This window comes from Ciconia boyciana, chromosome 8 (genome assembly GCF_034638445.1).
Source record: "Ciconia boyciana chromosome 8, ASM3463844v1, whole genome shotgun sequence".
NCBI classification, from domain to species: Eukaryota; Metazoa; Chordata; class Aves; order Ciconiiformes; family Ciconiidae; genus Ciconia; species Ciconia boyciana.
This window is the reverse complement of record NC_132941.1, coordinates 19,796,443-19,819,973: the sequence shown is the minus strand read 5'-3', so window position 1 is coordinate 19,819,973 and position 23,531 is coordinate 19,796,443. Positions and strand designations below refer to the sequence as shown.

Sequence of the window (23,531 nt, the reverse complement as noted above, 5' to 3'; positions counted from 1 at the left end):
GCACAGGTACAGCCCAGCCTATCACAAGATACTGTCCAGTCGCATGTGACTGGAGATGTGCAACAGCAGTGAGAGCTGGGAAAACAGCTATAAACTGGTTACAGCTTGAAATAGCAAAGATATTAGACAAGGGGTAAAAAGGAAAGGGAGAGCATGGCATTAGATTTTCTATGCATTAGTGACTGTGGACAACTTTATAGTTTTGCAAGGAAATTTATACTTCTTCAGAAAACTTGGCCACAGGGCAACAGTGCCTACCAGTCTCACAACTTGAAATCCCTTTCTGGCTCTTGGACAGGTTTTGCAGATGTTTCTTGTGTGCTTAGACACTGCTTCTGCCCAGCAATTCAATGAGGGAATAGTAAGTATTCCCCTACCCAACACTAAACTACAGCCCTTCTAACAGGGAAGCTATGCTTATCACTAATTCTGGTTTTTTAATGTAGAATGTTTGAGGGGAAACCAATCCCAAAATAAAACCAAACAAATCCCATGGAGTAAGGTGCTTTTTGTTTATACTTATTAGTTGGAACCATGTCAACAGTGAATAGCTCTCAAGTTTTTGTGGAGATTTTAGTACCGTGGTGCAGACTAGATTCTGCTACCAGAGCCCAGTTCATACACCTCACGTAAGCCTGTGTATTTCAGTGTGTCTCCCCAAGGGGAAAGAGCCATTACTTCAGTGAGCATGGCCAGCTCTGGGCTTTTGCAATAGTGTGATTCATTTCTCCCCAGGTAACTCAGAACTGTGTTTGTCACAGTATCAAGTAGTAGGAAGTTATGATTGTTATCTGCATTTTTACAGCTGACTTGACAAAAGATGTTAAAATTAAGTTGACACGTATCAATGCTTTTGAGGAAATTATGCCCTATTATTGATAAATTCAAGGATTGACTTATAGGTCACTGAATTGAAAAACATGGAAATGATGCACTGTGTATCTTTGTCTCCCTCACTTTTAAATGAGGTATTCAAGATAGAGCAATGAGATTTTTCCATCTTATTTTTTGGCAGGTTTTTGATGCATTGGTTGCTTTATCATTTCACATCCTATCTATTGGTTTATAAAACTTCCAGTTGTTTGGCTTACTTTGTGCATACTGTTAAAATTAGAAGAAGGTTCAAAATAAAACCCTAGGGACAAACAGATGTGGTTGTGGGCCTATATAATTTTGGGGACTCCTTAAGTAAACTCATTAAATGTCTACTGTTTCACTGACCAAAATGTCTACTGTTTCACTGACCAAACTTATGTAAAACGTTATGATTACCTATGATCTTAAATGTTCTTCTGAGTTTGTTACCTGCCCTGATATCCTACAGAAGAATTAAAGCATCTGCAAAAAAAAAAAAAAATTCCCTCCTCTCCTTCACTCTGAATTTGCAAAAACTGAAACCAACAGCTGTTCCAGAGCCAAAAAGAAATAAAAAGCATGTAGCAGGTGGTACCATGTATGTATGTCTAATTGCAATCTAGCAATCTGCTAGCCAATTACCAAACAGTGAGGAATTTGATCATGATTCAGGGAAAGAAGGGGAGCAAAGAGAATGGGGAAGTGAGAGAGAAAGTTTTGGCCCATGAAACTGGCATCTTTATAGAGGAGAATAATGAGTGTAACTAGGAGCAGTGAGTCATGATATTCTCTTTCTTTTTTGAAATGTTCTCCTCTTGACTAGTCACCATCTAGAGAAACTGGCTATAGATGCCAAGAATACTGGTGAAATTATGGCATATCCAGTATAGGGCTCAGTATAAGTAAACCTGATGGACTTTCTATCAGGTTCAGAGACTTAAGCAAAGCAGTGGTATGTGTGTTTCTGGGGCTCCTTTCACATACAGTGCATCTCTACATCTCTGCTCACACCTACCCTTTGAAGGATCAGTGATATGAACACACCTTTTCATTTGCAAAGTCCTGATGGCAATTCATTTCAACTGCGTGAATGCACTGTTTCCACATAGCTTTCTCCAGCCTCTGTCCAGAAAATGTAATTTATTTGGGTTTCTGTTGATGACCAAAATCAAAGTATTCTGCCTCTCCCCTCTAACATAAAGAAAACCTCTGCTTGAAACACACTGTGTGGGAGGATTTAGATGAGGGTGGAGAAGCTTTGCTCCTTTAAGACAAGGAAAAAAGAACTGTCCTCCTTGAGGTCTGAAGTAAAAGAAACCAGAAGAAATTCAGAGCTGTGAAATGCATGGTCTTGCAATTAGGAGCAAGAACAAAACCCTCTGCACCAAAACGTAAGCCATTTGAGGGGAGCGGCTTAAGTGTAACTATCAATCATGAGATCATCACGAGCAGTCCTGAAAGAAACATGTATTAGGAGATCTGTTTCCCTCAGATACAAGGAATATTCTTGCTTTTATACAAAGCACTAGTGAGATCTCCTATCACAGGGAAGCATAGGACTATTGTCTTCTACAAGAGGAGACTAAAAGACCATGACATTTATCTGCAGAAAGGCCGAAATAACTGTCCTCTGTAGAGCATCGGAGGGTGAACACTGGTGGGAAGGAAGAAGGGAAAGAATTATGTGAGGTTCAGGAAAATGTCGGCGTAAGGACAGATGAGCCTGGGCTGGCCGTGAATAAATTTAGCATGGAAGGATCGCAGCAGTGATTGGGATCTAGAACAGCTTTCCTCTGGGAGAAGTAGAGCTGAAACCTGACTTCCTTTCATGATGCAGCAGGATAAGATGATGATGGGGAATTGGACTATGCAATGTTTGCAATAGAGAGGGATCATGCTCAGAGACTGAGGAGGCCTCTTCCAGCCCTGCATTCCTTGTCCAAAAATGGCATAATCTGCAGACTTGCCTTGTATAAATAGTCTGGGCTTCAGAGAGAAACTCTAATACCAACAGTAGTTGCTGGTAACAGGAAAGGGATCTCTAGATCAGTCATACACAGCCAAAGCCTTATCTTGACTTGGCTGCTGCTTCTGCTTCAAACATCTGCAAGAATGGGTTTAGAAAATGGATTTGATACATTAAGACAAGCTGGATTTGGAGGTGGCAGAAACCTGATGGGTGCTTGACTTCTATGAGAGGAAGAAAACAGAATTCTGGAGTAAAGTGTAATCTACAACAGACAAAAGATAAAAAAAGAAACAAATTGGAATAAGGCAATGCTATCTACTAAATGTTTTAATAAGATTTTATGAGATGCAATGTTACAAGTCTGCTAGATTAGCTTTCTTTGGCCAATATTTTATGGTGTTTCAATTGCACAGAAATGGGAGTCAGAAGAACCATGACAAATTGATTTATATTCTGACTAGCACCATTATAAATGGAAAAATAAAAGGGTGGCATGGCAATTGTGCTCTATAAAATGATCAGTATTGAAAAAAATCTAGTAGAAATGAAAAAGACATGAAATCTGCTTTGGGAGCTCTGAAGAAGGAAATTGCTACTGTTCTTGACATTACAGATTTTAAGTGAGATGTTGATTCAAAAGAAACATAAAAGAAATGAACAAGAATATACCAGCAATTCCCTCATAAAAGAACTTTCTTAAAGCACTGTATTTTTTTGTGTGGAGCTCAAGTGCCCCAGTGAAAAAGATGTGCAGGATGGACAGGAACATTAATGTTGAAAACTCTGGAGTCACAACTGCTAAGTTTGGTCAAAGCTACCATGGCATATATTTGGCATGTGATTATCGTCTCCCTTGTGCAGTGAAAGTCTGAAGTCAGCAGGATTACACAGAGGTAAAGCCAGCATGACTGGGAGGAGGGAGCACCAGCCCATTCCCAGCTGCTCTGTCTCCAGGGACTGAGCGTGATTTATTTTAATGCTGAGCTTTTCACTGACCCCCCCTAAAGGTATAATTTGTTTGCATTTCCTGTGATCAAATCAATCTTCCATCTCATTGTCAGTCATTCACTGATAGCAATCCTCAGTTAATTCTTTCTTTTAATGCTGTCTTACCACATAGATAAACCATAATGGATTTCTTTGCCTGGAGGACATGAAGCACTGGTAACTTAAACTGATTTGTGAAATGCTTTTCCAGAGTTTCACTGAGCAGCACACTGAAGACGCTTTTCAAAAATATTTAAAATCAAAGCATTCACTATAATAGCACAAGCCCAAGAGTTCTCTTTTCCCTTCTTTGACACTCTTTTCAGTGGGTGAAACATGCTCCTGCATAGTCCCAATAAGATCATGTACCACTGAAATCATCCTTGAAGGGCTTGTATCGCTGTAACTGTTGTAACAGTTACAGCTCCCTGGTACCAGTGCAATACTTTAAAAAGAAAAAAAATAATCTACAAACCTGTAATTAATTTTGCAAGTTTCCTTTAGAAAACTGACTCAAGCCCAGTGTCACTAGGATTCTCTACAACTGCCAAGGAGCTCTGACTCAGATCAAACAGAAAGTGGAAGAGATTTGAATTATATTCTTACAGGAGGTCAAATTGTTGCAGGTGAAGTGGGGCAGTTGTTAATGACTTTCAGCCTGCCTGAAACAGCCAATCTTTGAATGGACAATATGGGTTAAGTATCTGGGGGCTGAAGCTCCTCTGGCCTGACTGCCACTTTAGCTGCTGTTGAATGCTACCACTTCATTGCTTTAGAGAAGTTGCTGAGCAGTAAATCGCTGAGTATAGTGTTTTAATTACTTAAGATCAGTTGTTCTTCCCACCTTCAGCTGATCACAGTAAATAGCAAATAAGAGCAAACAGCACACAGAGTGAGGGTGCTGCTGCTATGTAGCTCAATACTAGGAGTATCGGAAGCCAGAGTACTATGCTTATTAGTGCCTGTGCCATTTGCTGGCCTTCAGTTTGCTGATGAGTTCTGCTTAAATAAAAGCAGCAGGATCAAGTTGATGGCTTTCTGATCCTGGCCCTACTGTCTGAGGAGTGCTGATGAGGCAGACACTGCTCTGGCACAGAAACAAAAACCAATCTCTGACGTGGAGGCCAGAGATGGGATTTTCCCTGTGAAACAGCAGCTTTCAGGTGTTCTTTGCCCCAGAGACACTTGGGAGGGGCTGGCCACTGCCCTCCCTGTATTTACACGACTGATCATCTGCATATAAATGGATGAGGGATAGAGCAAGACTGTTGCCCAGGAAGTTTCTTTTATCATTATTCAGGTGGGAGGAAAATACAGAACCTTCTGGATTACCTGGCTGGTTTCACACTCATCTCTGAGGACGGTGCTGCTATCATGAAGGGAGAGCTGTGCTTCCCGCTGTGGCCTGGAAAAGGTATTCCCTGATATCCCTTCTTTCTTCTCAATGACCTGTCCATGCAGGTCCTTATAAGACTGGTGCTAGAAGAAGCATTTTTCAGAGCTTTCATTGTATTTGTTATTTTGAGACAACTAAGTGGCAAAAGATATTTGTAAGTGCTAGAAAACAGAGGAAAGCATCTTTTACTTTACGCACATGGGTAGCAAAAAACCCACAAGTGTCCCAACAGCTGAAGTATTAGGTTCTGCCATGCTTTCGGGTAGTGCAAAGCCTCAAGTGAAACATGTGCCGCAAGTAAATTGTGGTCTGTTTTCTCTTAAGCGTTTGGGGTGGAGGAGGTTCCCAGCACACAAGTGCCATGTGTTCCACACTGCCTGCTCCAGTGGGAGGCTGCTGGCCCTGGGGGATGAGGGAGGGAGGCTGAGGTTGGATTCAAACTTAAAGCTCACTGAAGGGAATGAAAGAGCATGAGATAGCTAAACAATAAAGGATTTAATTTCATTCTCCCCACTTAAGCAAAGCTCCTCACCATGTAACAATTTTTACAAAGTGCTAGAGAATCTGTGATGGTCACGTGAGCCTATTTCTACTTTTCCCAGTGGGAATATGTGGGTGACAGTAATAACTTCAAATTGTTTTCCTTTATATAACAATATCTGGCCATATGTTTAAACTCTTTGTGTTTGGGAGTAGCAGTTAAAGTGTTTGTTTTCTCATGCCTATGGATTCCCTGACTTGGAAGGAATTTTGTCAAAGAAAATCCTTGCCTTTCTCACACTCCTCCTGCTTGCTGCTGCGAGCCAGTGTTGTTCTCCAAGCACTTTTAACCTAGTTTGCTACACTTCTCTGGTTGTAAACCATTAATGGCAGATATTTAATGCTGAGGGGGGCAGTCCACAAAATCCCCCAAAGCTGCTTCTTTATCCCAGGGTATAATTACAGTATCCTGTGAATTTTCTTCTAATTTTCTTTTAAATGAAATTTCAGACAATCAATTTCCTCCTGATAACAAAACTGTCACTTTCTGTTTTCATCCTTTCTCTCTGATCCCCAAGACCAAAACCAGCACATCCACAAAAACCTGAGCCTATTCCCAAAGTTGCCTGAAGTCTACAGGGCTCTTTTCATCGGCTCCTGGAATCAGATTCTTCTTACTGGTATCAGTTCTACTAATGGACTTTTTTTTTTCCCCACCACTGATATCCCAAATGATGTTTGTTCTCCAAATATTCTTTGGGCATAAGGAGCTCTGAGCTAAGGGAGATAATCACAGATCATCTCTATGAAGCTTTGCAGGGTCAGGGCCATAGCAGGCCCTCTTTTTTAAATGGAAAGTAAAAATGTGGAACACTTTCTCACTTTAGAAAATACTTCTACAGAAACACAACAACTTAGTGGACAGAAAACTATAGCCTGGCTGCTGAAGTGCTGGGTCCTTCTAAAATGAAATTTTAGAAAGAACTGTCCTCCTTCTGTACGCAGAAATGATGAGGACAGAGTCTAAGGATGAAGAGTCTAGCTTCAGGCTTTGCTTCAAATGTTATACTTCAGTGTACCAAAAGCAACATCTGTTTCCTAATTAGGTGCTGCTGATTAGTGATAGGACTCTGAAATGTATTCCACTTAAAGGTGTAACTCTCATGATTACACGTCTTTCCCATCAAGATATTGAGGCCAATCCCATCAGTGTGCCACCTTCATGTAGAAGAAATGTTCAACTAAATTTTACTACTCAGAGGATACTCTTTTGTTATTCATGAGCTTTCTTTTTAATATTTAATCTGCAAGGACTAGGTGAAGCTGCCTGGACAGGCTGGCTGTCTTAACTTGCTGCAAAGCAGGAATATTTCCAAGTCAAATCTTAAGTCAAAGTCTATGTGAAAGCTGACATAAACAACTAGAGATTCACTGTATATGATCTGGAGAGAAGGAAGTCAGCTGGAGGCCGCTGTTCTTATGCGCTTCACACACCCCTGCACATGCAGCATAGGACCCCTCTACCTGGCAGCTCCTGCAGCAAAATTCCCCAACCTAGAACTGGAGAGTGGCTCCCTCCTACTTCCAGTTGCAGTGTCTGCCTGGGAATGGGACTGGGCTGGGGCCAAGGCAGGAACACCTGGAGACCCTCCACACACGACTCCTTGGAGCTGCATTATGCTCACGGGCTCTCATGGCCCATTGCAGTATGGCAGTGCGGCCTGCAGGCAACTGCATTTGTTGTCAGGGCTGAACCTAGAAACTCTCCTCCTTCAGTGACACCTCAGTCTTTGTAGCTCATGGCATGGGAAATACAGGGAAGCGATGTCTGCCAACACACCTGTTTTTAAAGTGTTAAACACTGAATCAAGATCTAGTGTGTTTTGATAAGGTGCATTATCCTTTTTGAAATGTCCTTGGCTTGCTGCCTCATTCATTCTCATGAGCCTTGTTTGTTCTAGCAGGTTGCTGCTCCAACACAGCAACGTCATCTGGTGCATTTAAGCTTCATACGTACTGTACCTGCGGGACAAGCTGCAACCAGCTAGCAAGCCCCGAGAACATGTATTTCGGGTGCATTAGAGTGCTAATCCTTCCTCTCTTTTCAGTTTAAGTTTGTTTCTGATCTGCGCTCTTTGGGGAAGGATTCTCTTGCATGTGTGTCTGGGTGGGGGGGAAAGGTTATTAAGAACTACTTGTTTAATAAAACCTGCCAGTAAGTGTTTTGCAGTGCATAGATCAACCCCGCCATATTTCTGGAAATCAAAATCACTTTGTTGCAGGTTTCTGTATGACTATCGGAGTGTGGTATGGCACAGTTGTAGAGGAAACTCTCAATATTGCTATCCATGCAAGTCATGGGCCTCGGCACATGGTGTTTAACTTGACAGTTTTAGCCTTGTGTCTTGAATGAAGATGACAAGCAGATAAATCCTAGGAGTTATTCTTCCAAAGAATAACTAGTGACATTGTAATGCCTGGTTAAGGTGGTGGTAGTAGTAGTAAATTATCCATTTGTTGACTCATAGAATCTTTTTTTGAGGAATAAAACAATGTATAAAATCAGCACATAGATACACAGCATTTCTCAAATTTGACTTTTGAGATGGATGTAAATGTATTTTATCAACAGTTGAAATACATTCCATCTGTGGATAAGAATAGTGCCAGGACTGTGTACTAGGGAACTAAATCCACTTTCTTCTCTCTTTCTCTGTCTCTCTTTCTCTTTAACCTTGATAGAAGTGATCCTTACTGAATTTAAGTTTTGTGGAAACTTGTTTGCTTTACAAAGCGTCATTTTTATTTGAAAATAAAAATTATGTTTATTTTTAATCTTTCATATGTAAATTTACTTAGAGCACAAAGAGGATATAGAGAATAGCTTTTCTCAGTATATGTGTTATTCACCTTACAGGTGTCAATATAACCTTTATATGCTACAGATTCTTTTAGGATACATGAGAAGTACCATGAAATTAGACTACATTAAGCATGGGACCAACGTGCAGAAAATGTTCTTCTATCAAGGCTACCAGAACAGAGATAGTTGCATGAAGTGCTTTGATATTTATGCTTTTGTTTCTAAGCAGGGAATCTGAAATGAACAATTCTTTGTAGATGAGGAGTGGCTAAGGACTTTGGGTTTGTCTAGTTTGGAGAAAAGGAGGCTGAGGGGTGACCTCATTGCTCTCTACAGCTTCCTGAGTAGGGGAAGGGGAGAGGGAGGTGCTGATCTCTTCTCCCTGGTATCTGGTGATAGGACACGTGGGAATGGTTCAAAGCTGCACGAGGGGAGGTTTAGATTGGATATTAGGAAACATTTCTTTACCGAGAGGGTGGTCAAAGACTGGAACAGGCTTGCCAGAGAGGTGGTCAATGCCCCAAGCCTCTCAGTGTTTGAGAGGCACATGGACAATGCCCTTAACATGCTTTAACTTTTGGTTAGCCCTGACGTGGTCAGGCAGTTGGACTTAGATGATCATTGTAGGTCCCTTCCAGCTGAAATATTCTATAAATTATAAAGTTGCACTGCCTGATTTTATTTTTATTTTTACCCTGAGGAAAATATAAGTTATAATTCTCAAATTTCATTAACTGGGGTATAACCTGCTACAAGCCACAGCACTGTAACTCTACAAAGCCATGAAATGAATGGTGGTCATTACTGCTGTTACACAGCACATCCCTATGAAAAGAGCTGATCAGTTTGGTGGACTTTTTTTTCAGGAAATCCTTAGAAGCATTTACCTGGCCTAGTGGAGAGAAGCCTGCCCTGAAATCAGGCTAGATATATGTATTGAAGGAACAAACAACACAAAGTTGAATTTGGTGTAAGACAAGGAATCCAGGTTTCAGGAAGGAAAGCTCTCTTATCACATTTAGAGATGTTGATCACCTTGCAGTCACTTGAACCTACAACATGCTGATGGGGTGGCCTACAGCATGAGCTCTCCCACCCATGTCAGATTTGTGTTTCTGGAAATCATGAAACATTCATGTCTTGCAGACCTAGCCTGGTGGTTGAAAGCCCAGGCTGTTTGCCCAAATAAAAAGTAAATCTTCCACAACAGAGTGACCTGAACACATCGGTCTGGGGGCACTTCTGGTTTCACCGTATCCCAGAATTCTTGAAAGAAACCCAGAGTCTGCAATACAGAGCTGCAACTCCTGGGAAACATCATGGGAATTTTTAGGTTTTCATCATGTTCAGCCCTATAAAACTTATGTGAAACATCTACTAACAAGGCAGTTTATACACCAGTCTCTTGGATATGTGTTCCTTCTGTCTTGCTGCAAGGTTTGTTCCCACCCACATGTGCTTGTCCTCTAATGCTGTTCAGAAGAGTCAGATCTGGGGAGAAATCACTAGGCTTTCTTCCATTTTCAAGATGAGACATATCTACCCTTTAGGGGTAGATTTAGGGAGAACATTTTTAAGTCCTTTTCAAGTTATATTTGCTTGATGTCAAATCACCATCTTTTCCTTTTTCTTCTCCAGTTCTGCATTGACAGAATGCACCAGAGGGTTGTTTAAAAGGTTGGAGAAGCTGTGAAGACTCTGTTTGTAAAATCAGTTGTACCCTAAATCCTACCAGACAGAACAGAAAAAAGCATTTCACGCTTGCTTTCAGGGCTGCCAATTCATGGCACCGTTGCCTCAGCACTGCTTTTTAAGGTAAGCCGCTACATCCCAAACCACTGCAACAGTGTGACTTATTTGTGCTCACTAGTTCTAGCTACTGATGTTACACTATCACTGCTAGAAGAACCATAGCATACCCCAGAATGCTCTGTCTCTCCTGACAACACATCATTGCCTTCTCACTGTTCAGCTGTGGCTTTGGTGTTCCAGGGTCTGACAGCCTGAATGCGTGGCCAACCTACACACCTCTGCTACTGCCATGGCTTCAAGAATGTAGATTAAGGACACTTGCAGAGTAATCTATGGAATGTAAATCTTTGTTTAGCAGAAATTCAATTTCCATTCTTTATGTCTGTGCCTGCATAACCTGGCTGTGATCTTATGACTGGCCTGTCAGAGTGAGTGTACATCCACAGCAACAAAACCATGAAATTATTTTCCTGATCAGACTTCCTTTAACCATACTGATAATATTAATTCAGTGGAGGAAGATCAGACACTTTCCTGTCACCCTTCAGAACAGTGGCCTCACAGATACAGGGGCACCAGCAGGCTCCTTCTGAGTCCCTCAGTCCCTTCCCCTTTTGAAGTTTAAGATTTAATCACAGAAAGTCACTGATGGGGCAGCAATTTGCCAAGCCTTGACTGAGAGTCACACATTCCTCTTATTTCCAAGTTGGAGTGGTGCAACAGAGCTCAAAGTCCCCCTTTTTTTCAGAAGCAAGCAGAGTCATTCTGCCCATCATATTTCTTTTAACTAAATAATCTACCTCTCTTCTGTTTTCTTCGTGTCTCAAGCCAGTTCCATCCTTCTTTAGGATCCTTTCATCAGCTTATCTAAACTGCCTAGGCTAATCGAGTGTCTGATGGGGCTAGAAAATCCACTCTGCTCTGCTGTTGAATTTTATCCTGGTTATCTGTGTGCAGAAGCTTGCTTTTCCAGGTAGCTGGCTGAGCCGAGCAGCGGAGCTCGTTTCACTCCAAGCATGGGAAATGTAAATAATGAATTACCTGTTGTGTGATTATATTTCATGATCCTGATAGCCTTTAAAATATTTTACTGCTTCCATTCTTTCCTACAGTGTTACAACTCTGCTTGACAAAGTTATTGGCAGTCTTGAGTTCTTTATATGCCACTGTCATGAAAGATGCATCTGTTTTTCCATTAATGTCTGAAGTGATCTTTGTAACATCTCTAGTCCATTCTACTGCTTATCAGTACCATGTTGGCCACAGCATTATAACAACTACAGCTGAACAGTGAGCAGAAAAAAATCCTATCAATCCAATTAGAAACGCTGTCATTAAAACAACAGAAAATTGTAACATTACAAATAAGAGACTTGAACAACAAATACCCATTTGAATCTAGGTAATTCTGTAGATCCTAAGATAAGATAGTTGCAGCATTATATTCTAGAAAAAAATGTTGAGGCTTTTTCTCAGCAATACTGGTAAACCTCAAGCTGAGTTTCAGTTTCTTATTGGCATTTTACGAGACTATTCAACGTTTCCAGCTCCCACCAGGAATATTTCATATTTTCCCACAATACATCATTTTTTACTTTGACTGGACAAAGACAAGCCTGATAACCTGCTATATTGCATAAGCATATTGTCCCAGTTCATTGAATATTGGCATTAAGTTTTGATTTGTTCCTGAGTAAAATCCATGAAGCTGCTTTATATGTATAATGCTTTCTACGATGTGTGTCTTCTCTATAACCCCAAAACCTTCTATTTCTTTGTGTTTTAGCTGGATTCAGGTGTCATAACTCATCTGACTGTTCTAAGAGGTACTACAACTGACCCATAGACAAGAATATGTGTATCCAGAATCCGCTTATCCTGTTGGTCTGAATTTGTACTGACTTTGTAGATACATAGGGAATACTGTAAAACCTATTCACCCTCAAAAGTCACCCTGTTCCCCAGGCTTTGTTGACTGTAGGCACTTAAATCAGCGATGTTCATTTAAGTCAAAACTTTCAAATCTTTTCCAAGGGGAAGGGCAATGATAAGCAAGAATTAATTTTATCATCCAGGGAAGCTCCCTTCAGGTATTCAGTCAATCCAGTCAAAGCCAGTGATCTGCTTTTCTTTGTGACCAGCTCCTTTTTTATAGTAGAACTTGCTCTATGCTAGGAATGTGCTCTCTTGTTAGTGACGGTTATAGAAACTAAACTTCCACAATAAAATAGTATATTGTTTTTTATGCTTCACAAGTAGAATAAAATATAGGAAAAACATTTCTGATGCATGTTTAGAATTACTAACTGTTGATAAGTGACGTAGGTGTATTTTGGGGGAGGTGTTGAGTATTTTTTATTATTAAAGGTAAAATTGGTACTAAACAATCTCTCATGCACTAGCAGCAATGTAATCAAACAAGTTGATTGGGTAGGAAATAAGGAATGAAGCTAATCAGAAATTTATATTATTTACTGGTGAATGCTTATAGACAAACTATTATTTGTGTTTGAGAGAATGGAATAAAAAGTTTCCTATATGATAATCTCCTTAAATGATGCCATTTAAGCTTTAAAGGAGACAAGCAGTTTCAGAAAGGATGTTAGTCATTACTGATAGGTTGCTTGAACACAGAAAACGCAAGAAAGACTTAATTCCCCTTTTCATTAGAGCTATTATTGCTTTTCTCCCAGCTTCATACATATTCATCCCTGCTTACAGGGTTCCTTTACACAGCTGAGCATGGGAATTGCTGTTAGTGAAAGTTAGACTCTACCTTCATGCTAAAATGTGGGACAGAAAATGGGCTGCAGCAGCTCATCTACTCCTGGGCACCAAATTGTTGCAGGGGAAAATATTTCTTTAACCAATTAAAATGCTAGACTGGCTTTTCCATAAATAGCATCTGAATCTTATTGGCCTTGGACATCATGCTTTATCTGAAGTACATTTCATGCTGGAAGCTGGGTTTTGCATTATGGGGTCTTAAAAACTGGAAAGCATGTAGGGAAAAGAAATTTAATATCATGTAGAGAAAATAATGAAAACATGTTTTCAGATTTGAAATAGACATGAAGTAGATGCTGCCTGGAATTGTGTGTATTTCCATTGTAAACATGGAAAGGCATTTAAAGCCAAATGCGGTTAGATCCCCGTATAGTCCTATACTTCAGACAGTTTTTTTGCTTACTTCAGTGGCAGTGCCATTAGGAACAGCATAACTTTCTTGGATTTTGCATGGCAAATGTCAGCTTCTCATCACAGGACCATGTAATACGCTAGAAAGAACAAATTCTTTAGTTTGTACCTTTAGATTTTTACAGTTCATACTGCTGGTGACACAAGGTACTTGAGATACTTTGCATAAAGTCCCAAAGTGCCTGAAGGGCCCTACCACTCCTGTGCTCTTGCTGCCAAGCAGCGCTCAGGCATGTTCTTTCATTCGTTCATTTAAAGGAGCATGGACACTTCTCATAAAGCTATGCAGAAGTTTGCCTTTGCTGATGAGGTAAAATATAAGCTACTATACAATACAAAATAACAGAAGAACAATGAAGTTTTCAGATTAGATTTGCTGAACCTCTGTGACTACTTTGTATTACTATACAGGTGATGTAGAATGACTTCATTTAGGCTAGAAGTGGTGAGCAGACTGCTAATAGATATCTTTGACCTTCATCAAAATGACAGGAATGAATCAATGTGCTATCAATTTGCTCATGATACCAATCTCTAATGAAAAAAAAAAATCTAAGTGCCTCCCAGTTGGTTGAGGGTTTTTTCAAGAAACTACAGCTGAATTGCTGCTGCTTTCTTTAGGAAAAATAAAACCGAACAGGGTTATTTATTCTCACAGAAGCCTGTGGAAATTTTGCATATTTTAGGTAGCACAATGTACTAATTCTTTAAGAATGGCAAGCTGTTATGTGCCGTCTCATCCATGCCTGTCTTCCACACCTCCCCCTTTCACAGCAGGGCCAGAAGTTGTTCTTCTTTTCCTTCCCACTCATCTTGGCTGGGCAAGGAGAGCTCCACCACCCCTGGCGCACATCATCCAAAGGCTGCCAGCTCCTAAGGGCCTCCTGCCTCTACCCACTGTAAACCACTGACCTGAGTGAAAGGTTTACCCTTGCACTTCCAGGCCCTCGAACCCATCTGCCATTGATGAAGACCTAGAAAACAGTTCTGAATTTGTGTAATTATTCCAGGCAGAGAAGTCTTTTACTGTAATAGCTGCACTGGACGGGCCTTGCAGTTGTACAGGATAACGATGTCCTCCTCCCTTCACAGAACACGCTACAGTAGCTTGCGTGTGTATATGCGTGACATCCCCAAGCTGAGGAGCTTGCAGAACTACCACTCTTTTTTAATCAATAACCAGGACATTGCTACTGTTTGCAGGAGAATGAAATAATTTGTAAACTAAATACTGAATTAAAAACTTAAACCAGCTCAGTTAAACAAGAATGGAAAGCTTTCCAGGGACGTGGCAGGCTAGGTTTCAAGCACGTTTTGGCTCGTACCAGTTTGTTAACCCCAACCAGCCCCCTCCGCACCGCGGCGTTAGCCTCCCCACAGCGCCGCGGCCGACAGGGGGGGTCCGGGCCCCGCGGCGAGGCCCCAGCCCGGCCCCGCTGCGGCCCCCAGGGCCGGCCGGAAGGGAGAGGAGGGCGGGACGGTCGGCGTTTCCTCAGCCGGGTCGTTACGCCGAGTGAGGGCAACACGGCGGTAGTGCAAGGAAAGGAAAGGAAAACTTGAAGGAACGTGAAGGAAAACGCCGTGCTTCGTCCCGTGTTGCTCGGGTAGGAGATTTCCTTTCGTCACAGCTTTTCCAGCCCCTGGCCGGATCCCAGGGCTTCACCTGTTATTTGGTACAGGAACTGTAATAAAGCCTGGCCACAAATTCTATCCCTTCCGGTTTATAAGTGGTTTATGGCAGACACATTTTTTTATAGCAACAGAAAGCCTTGTTGGCAGCGTATTTTAATTATGCTCTGAAGCTAATCAAGGAAAGAGAAACCGTTTTGAACAGAGGCGGCTGAACAGCTAATCGTACATTTGAGTGTCTATTTCCACGGGGGACGTACAAGTACTTAAGTGTTGCTCAACTCCCAGCAGCAATCTGTTAAGTGGCTATAAAGGGTGGGCTTTATGAGGAAGGGGAAGAGGAGGATACATACCACCCAGTGTTAGGCACCTGCTCTCTCTTTGCAGTCACCAGAGGGAGAGAGGCAACCGCTGTCAGGATACTCTGAATCACCCTCTGGAAAAACCCTAGCTCTTTCACTAACTGTAGAGGAAGCCTAAAGAGACTAAATGGAAATTAAGTACCTGAAACAGGGTAGCTACTTCATTTCACCACTGCGTGATGCTAGCTGTGGACTTAGTATACGTGAGGCTAATTGCCATATCTGAACTACTTCTGTGAACTGTTATTGGAGGTAATAAGGTTCCCACTAAAAAGCTCCATTTCCTTCCTTTTTCTCCATTTTTAGAGTCAAATCTTTGGTATTAAAAACAGAGCTGTATATATTGGAACGAAGCTCACTTACTCTTTGGAAGCGACATGGTATGTAATGCATGATGTATATACTGTATTGCCTGGTCTGAACGGAGAACAGCTGTGTGGCACACATTCTGCTTCCCGAAGGAGAGCATCCCAGTCTCTCCAATAGCCCCTCTGACTACGCTGCTGAAAAGTCTCATTAGCTGGGGAAAGCGCAAACCCTCTCTGGAAGCCTCTAAACTAGATTGGAGATTATTTGAACCACATCCACAGCATGTAAGTCCATTTAAGTAAACTGCAAAAGCACTGGCAACTGAAACGTTACTAGGACATTTGGGGTGTCCTGAACCTTTTTACAAAGCACGGCAGAAAGAATTTTCTCTGATTTGAATCACTAGAGGATTATTACAAAAGTGAAGCTTAACTGGTGTAAAACAAGCAGGAGAGAGGCAAGGCTCAGACCCAGAACATGGTTGTTCCCAGCTAAATCTTTCAGCAGGTTCAAAATGTTCCCTGCCCCTGTAAGCCACTTGATTTGTTTTCTCTGAGTACATCTTGTCTATGTCAAGCACTCAGTAAACATGAACTTTAGCTCTTCAGCCGGGAAAGGAAAGACAGAAAATTACTGGTCTACTATCACTGTGTTACAGGCATACAGCTTCAACTTAGTATTTAGACAACCTGTTTGGCAGGCCTTCCTGGCTTTGCAGTTAAGATTCCTATTTGCAGCTTGCAGAATAATTACAGAGTTTGCAGAGGTCCGTTCAAGTTCTGCTGCATTGCAGAACTGTGGTGAGAAAGTTCATGGATCCCCCTGGCTCTGCACAATGTCTGTTCTGTGTCATGCATGCCTGTGCTTTTGACATACTCCATTTCAAGGTGACTTGCCAAAGCGTTTTCTGCCTTGTCTTTCTCCTCACTGCATCTGCATTCCTGCTTGTGTTGTTACTCATGATCAGTGATAGGACACTGGGTCAGGGCTCGGTTGTCGCATGGTCTTTGTGGATAATGAGGGGGGGAACACACATTCAGATGCAGAAAAGCAGCAAAGTTCTTTTCAAATGAGCTTGAAAAACCGCAGTCCTCACTTCCTACTGCTCTAATGCTGGAAACCTGCCAGGATCTGGAGAAGAAAGAAGCACCGAGACAATTCAGCTTTTGTCCTGGGTTTGTTAGTTAATCTCGAAACGCCTCGGGACGCCTCTGTAAATAGATATTAATCAAAAAGAAACGGGGAGCAGGGGAAGGACGAGGGGCTGCTTGCTGTACGGGTGGCTTTGGCCACCCCTGCGAGCGCGGGGCCGGGTGAGGGCCGCCCCGTCCCGCCGCACTCGCGGGTGGGCGCAGCTGCCGCCCCGTGGGGGCGTGGGGCCGCCACCGAAAGCGCTTTCCCGTGAAGGGCTCATTTTGGGAGGTCCCTCCCCATTGCTCTAGACGCGTCCCCGCTGATCAGCGCGGTGTCCGGCGAGGGGCAGCTGCGGCCGGGTATTCTTCCTCCTCCTCCTCCTCCTCCTCCTCTCCCCTCCGCCTGAGAGCCGGCGGCGGGGGCAGGGTGCGGGAGGCGCGGCCGCCGGCCCGGCAGCCCCCTCCCTGCGCCGGCGACGCGGTGGGAGGTGCCCGGCGCCGCTAGAAAAGGGCCGGCTCTGGGCGGGGGGCCAGCCTGCGGCCGCCGAGGGTGCCTCGGGCGGGTTGGCGACGAGCGAGGGCGGGCTGCCTGCTGCAAAGAACGAGTAGCTTGCACTTGACAAGGTACGTCTCTGCTAAGGGAGAAGTATGGTGGGGTTTATCAGAAAGGGACGTTTTCCCCTGGTAGCGACTCAATATTGTGTTATCTCTTTAGTGGTTTAGTTCTGTTCTTGTGGCAACATCCGCTCGACTTCGCTAAAGATACTGTGCTGGGCAGAGGCTGTTTTGAATCTGTGGATTGACTGGGTTTGTGCCGGTCGTGCCTTGAATAGCATCCTCTGTGCCTTGCTCAGCTGCAGTGTGTCCAAGAAGGTTGTTCATGCATCTCTGTGTGTCTGCAGGTGGATTTGTACTTCAAGCTTTTCCTCTTTGAGGACCTCCTGCCCAGCTACAGTGATGTGGTTCTTGGAAAAGATCAGAGCATCACATGAAAATGGAAACCTCCCTAGCTCCTCCTTCCTGGGACTGCCACCTGGCCAAAATCTGCCTGAAAAAGCCCGACTGGGGGCTGCTGCTTTTCCTAATGTGCTCACCCCTGACAGAATCCCTGAATTCTGCATTCCCCCCAGGCTGACCAGCTCTGGCCCTGTTAAGGGCACTGGCTCCCACCAGGACCACAGTTCAGAGGGTGCAGATCTTAATTCTTCTGACTACAGCCCCAGCTCTTCTTTGCCACATCTCATTCAGGTGGAAAGTGCTGAAGAGATCCCAGCCCTGGAGGAAGAAAGCACCAACTCGGACCCACAGTCCCAAGCAGCGCTCTCCCTGCCTCACTTTCCCAGAGCCCCCACTTCCTATGGCTTCTGCACTTTGCTGGAGAGTCCCCACACCAGGAGAAAGGAGTCCATCTTCCATGGTGACCCACGCGGTGCCCTGCCCAGCCTGATGCTGTCTCGATCCAGAGCCAACACATTCAGTGGCAAAGGGAGTATGTCTAACCCCATTGCTATCAGCTTTGCTTCTGTGAGGCTGCCTCCCAAGCATCTCTCTCTGCACAGGCAATGCACCTGTGACAGCGATACTGCCTCCTCCAGCGATTCCTCTCCTTTCAGTTCTCCGCTTCTCAGCAGGTCACCTCCCAGATCCTGCTCCCTGATCAAAACACAAAGTCAGGAGGGATTGCTCTGCCGAGCGCTGAAAGCCAAGAACAAATCCAGCATGGCCAGGAACAATTCTCTCTCTACAGAGGAGAGCAGCTCCACTGATAACAGCCCCAGTGCCATCAGGCGGGCCTCAGAGGGGCTGGTTGCCACGCAGAGCTTTAGCATGTCCTGTTCTCCCATCTTTCCCCTGGACCTGACCTGCAGCCGGGAGAGACTAGTGGGAGAGAGCACTGTGGTAATGGACAAGGGAGGCATGTTGAGGCTATCGGCTGAATACTGCTCAGAAAATGAAAGGCTGCGGATCCGCCTGATCAGTGCAGAGGGTTTATATGATGACTCTGTAGAGCCCAAAAACATAAACTGCTGTATCACCTTCTCCCTGGTGCCAGGGAAAACACAGAAGCAGAGGAGCACTGTTATAAAGAGAAGCAGAAATCCCATCTTCAATGAGGACTTCTTTTTTGATGGCATTGCGGAAGAAGAGCTTTATAGCCTCTCTGTAAGGATGAAAGCAATGAATAAAGGGTGCAGTATGAAACGCGATTACACCTTAGGAGAACGGGAATTGTCTTTAATGAGTATGTTGTCAGTGTAATACTGCAAACATGCAAACAGACTAATTTTGTCTTCTAAAAGTTTTCTACTAAATAAAGTTTTGGGTTTACTTTCTTTTCTTTTTTTTTTAAGAATACTTTAAAGCACTGTGTTGCTTGGTATTTACTCTTATGCTGTTGTGCCTTATTTTGCTGCTTAACGCTTCAAACTGTGTAAGGTATTTGCTGTTAAATTAAAAGGTGGCCGTGGAGCAGACCTGCCTGTAGAGTAGGAGAGGAGGGCAGAAGGGCTAGTTTGCCTTTAGGATAAGGGATTAGGCAGTTACGAAGTCAAAGCTGTTCTTGTTTATGGCTTTCAGGGTGTGGAAGGGTTGTTTTTCACTCACTCTGGTCCCTAAGCAGGTACACAGCATGGGCACACAATAGGCACTGGACTCTGTTGCATCTCCCAGGTACTACGTCAGTTAAATAGACCATTTTGACAGCACTCATATTTACAGAAATGAACGTTTTAATGCGTCCTGTGTTCGTGGAGGGGGAGAGAGAGCTATATAGTTTGTTTGGGAATCAGCCCTTCTCCTACAACAGGGGTGGAGGATTTGGGCTCCCAAAGCAGGTGTAAGCTTGTGTTGAGGATAACAAGATAAGCTTCTGAGCAGCAGCTAAAAGCCACTGCAGGCAGCGCTCTCTTTCTCTCCATAGACCTATACTATCAACACTGAACAGTGAGGTGACTCCTGCCTGAGGTCACTATGGAGCTGGTGATTGCTGTAGCACAGTTAGCATCTTAATTTACCTTTGCTTTTCATGGCTCATTTCACAGCTGTCAGGATGAAGTTGCCAGGTAATTGTGTTTTGGTCAGGAATGTACCCTGGAGCTATAACCCTCAGCAATTCAGTTATTGCATCCTTTCTGAAACTGAAGCAGACAGGGTAAGATGTTGATACAGCAAGGGCAAAGTATAGTTTGGGATCTCTGGGTTGAATTCCTGCTTCAGCTAATGACTTGCTGCATAGCTTGTTGAAGTAATTGTGATAAAATTAGGATAGTCTTTCTCTGTCCTGTACCAGCAAACAGTGAGTGGCTGAGGCACTTGCTTTAACACCATGAGAAATGCAAAGGTGCAGAGCTCCTGCATGCTTGAGGCCACCTTCCCTTTTTCTTTTTTTTTTTTTTTTCTTTTTTTCTTCTGAGGTGGACTGGGGGCTAGGTAAAATAGGTAAGCTCGTAGAAACTGCAGCTGTGCAAGTGGGAGGAGACAGAAACTCTGTCTTGAAAGTCCAGGCCTGTTGCTGCCTCCCTTGATTAAGTTGCAGGCTTCGTTATGTGAACGTAGATAAGCCTTAATGGAGGAGCAATCCACACAGGCGTGGGGCACAGAAAAGGAAGGTTTTCTTCTCTATTCCCTATGAGGCTGCAGAAACAGGGCCTTGCTTGTGCCAGATCTACAGTTTAAAAGCTCTTTCAAAAAGATTTCTAGCAGATGCTCCCCCTGCCCTATTCTGGCAAGGGTATAACTGCCTGCAAATCATGGGACTGTTCATGGGAGGTTCTGGTATTGCTTTGCCACTGAATCATTTGATTCTATTTCAGACTTAGGTACCCCAGGAATGATTTTTTTCCTTCTGATAGCAGAAAAAGCCCAAAGGATGTTAGATGTGACCACGAGTGCTCAGAAATGCCCACTGCTAATCCCTGATCCAGCTCATGTGAGATGCTTCTAAAAACAGAATCCTCGTACAAAGGACAACTTGCCAGGAGAATGGCTGGGTATATTCCCAGAAGCTGATTAAAATAAAATGGAATAATAATCCCTTTGTGCTAAAGGAAAGAATTACATGTACTGACACAATGTGCAGCTGGAGGTGATGCACTGATATTTGTATCCTTGAATCTGGGCAAACTGACTATAAGGGAAAACCTAAAGGAAGGGGGGAGAAGTGAAATTAAAAAATGTGACTGCAAGGAAGAATCAGTAATGCTGCAAAACTTTAAGCCTCTTTAATTGGTTATTGCATGAGGTCTCCCAAAGGAAGGCAGAGGCTCTCCCTTCAGGCTCATCACTCATCCACCATCACATTTTTAGTTCTTGGGACTTAAGGTTTCTTCACAGGCATACCCACATGGAGAAAGAGGCTGAGATAATGCAGGAGAGAACAGTTACATGTGTCAGAGGATCAAATACAGTCGCACTACAGTGGGTATCTGACTGCACTGTGATATGCGCCGTGCCAGTGCTGTACTGCAGGGACACAGTGACGGAACGGTTGAGGTGGGATGGGGCCTCTGGAGACTGTATCACCTGACTCCTGCTGAAAGCAGGGTCAGCTCCAGCAGGCTGCCCAGGACCATGTCCGGTTGGGTTTAGAGTGTCTCCAAGGTCAGAGACTCCACAATCTGCTTGCGAACCCCACTCCAGTGCTTTACCACCCTAACAGTAAAAAAGTTTTTCTTCCTGCGTAAGTGGAATTTTCTGTATTTCAGTTTGCGCTTCTTGCTTCTTGTCCTGTCACTGGATACCCCTGAGAAGAGCCTGGCTCCATCCTCTTCTCTTCCTCCCATCAGATATTCATACACATCAATGAGATCTTCCCTGATCCTTCTCTTCTGCAGGCTAATGGGCATAGTGTAGTTATTGGCATAAAAGAGAAGTGCTTGTAAATTCTCATCCTTCATCAGGCAGGGAAGGAGTTAAGCCCTTGGAGAAAGTCCTCCCTTCCTGTCACAGGAAAATAAGTTTCCAGCTGGGCTCATCTAGTCAGGTATTTAAAGAGGTGAAGGTGCATCTTTGGTTGGTTAAAAGAAAACTGAGCTGTTTTTAAAACTCTTTAAACTATGACTTATTTCTGAGAAAGTCTCCTTACACAAGTTTGATGATAGGCCTGCATGCTAGCGGGTGACTTGCTCCTTCAGCTGAAAGCAGCAGCAGATTTGCAGACCTGATTCAAAGATTTTAAGCCTGGGAAGGACAGCTGCACTTTGCCCGTGTTTCTCTGGTAACGAATCTAACTTCAGGTTTTTCTTGATAATTTACTTCTTTAATATAAGATCTTTGAATTAAGTACCTATTCAGCTACATTAGTCAGTCTCAGGACTAAGTACGACTGTAACACTAGATGGAAAACAGTTCTGGTGCCCCCACCTCCCCCATTTTAGTGTGTCTTTTTACATTTGGGGGTATTTGATCCCTTTTGAGCTTTGGGGTGTTGCTTATCAGACTGTTGTTCTGATTAGCAATGCAAAGCCATAATACAATTTGAACACTTCAATTTGCTTGAGTATGAGAGGGAGCAGGACTTGTTTTCTTGTGCTCTTAGAGGTCAACTAAGCTGTAAGCGGTGAGCTCCTACAATACTGCCTATGCTGCAGCTGCTTTCCGAAAGCGTCAGCCTTATTGGGGCTATTACGTAAAACACCTGTATAAGCAAACAAAAAGGCAACTGGATACTTCAGCCTGGAAAAACTCATGATGCCTTAATGCTTAAATGAGAGTAAACAGCAAGAAGAAAATCCACCTTCTGGCATTAGCAAACAGCTACTCACAGTTAAGAAACACTCTCTTCAGAAGTTTTCTGAACTTCTAAAATACCATGAAAATATAGTAGCATAAATGACTCTCAAGCAAAACTCCTGTTTTGGGGCAGTCTGATCAGCTGTGTTCAGTGGTGCTCACTGGTTGGAAGATAACTTCTTAATTTCATTATTAAAAAAACCATGGCAATTGTTTGAGGAAAACAAGGTCTTTCTGCCAAGATCCTGGACTCACGTTTTGCTAAGCAAATATTATTCGTTTCAGCTGCACTGGAAGTACTACTAGTGCTGGCTTTTCAAAGCCAGTTATTTTAAGCATGCCGCTTCAATTCTGGACAAATATTACTCTAAAGCAAGTCTTGTTTTTCTTTCCAGATATCCACGCAGGCTGTATTCGAATACAGTTTGTGGTGCAACATACTGAAGTGTGGTAGGGTAAAATGCAATTCCTATAACTGTGCTGCTTTTCAGATAAAGTTCAGGAATAATACCAAGGGAAGCAACTATCCATGACCTAAAAAGCCTAACAGGACAGACGTGTAGACTGGGGATTAGGCAGCACAGTGTCTGCAGTATCAAATTCCATTTATTGCACCACTTGTTCTAAGCTGCTCCCATTTCTCAGGCTGGCTCTGGAGAGGCACTGCTGAAAATGGCACCTACGCTGCCTCCAAGTGCCTCCTCTGAGGGGGCTCTTTGAGGAGGCTGGTACTTCTGTTTCTGTGGCTTGGCTTTTCAGTCAGCCATAGTGACTGTGGTGAAAGACTGAGCATATGATGGGGCCTAACGGGCAAAAATTCTTCTAGTTTTTAGTCTAACTATTAATTGCTGTGGGTAACTTTTGGTTT

At 43.3% G+C, this 23,531-nt stretch overlaps 1 protein-coding gene across 5 annotated transcripts in view; it reads left to right on the top strand.

Moving 5' to 3' along the window:
* Nucleotides 1-19,249, top strand: part of LOC140656004 (C2 calcium-dependent domain-containing protein 4C-like) — a 35,185-nt gene extending 15,936 nt beyond the window's left edge. Inside the window, exons 3-5 of one of the 5 annotated variants that reach the window (XM_072871164.1) lie at nt 5,112-5,225; nt 10,189-10,365; nt 17,836-19,249. In XM_072871164.1, coding sequence (XP_072727265.1) covers nt 10,334-10,365; nt 17,836-19,192 — 1,389 coding nt within the window. In that variant the 5' untranslated portion in view covers nt 5,112-5,225; nt 10,189-10,333 and the 3' untranslated portion in view covers nt 19,193-19,249. The other 4 variants (XM_072871166.1, XM_072871167.1, XM_072871165.1 and 1 more) reach the window with 4 other exon arrangements.
* Nucleotides 19,250-23,531: the final 4,282 nt, after the last annotated feature.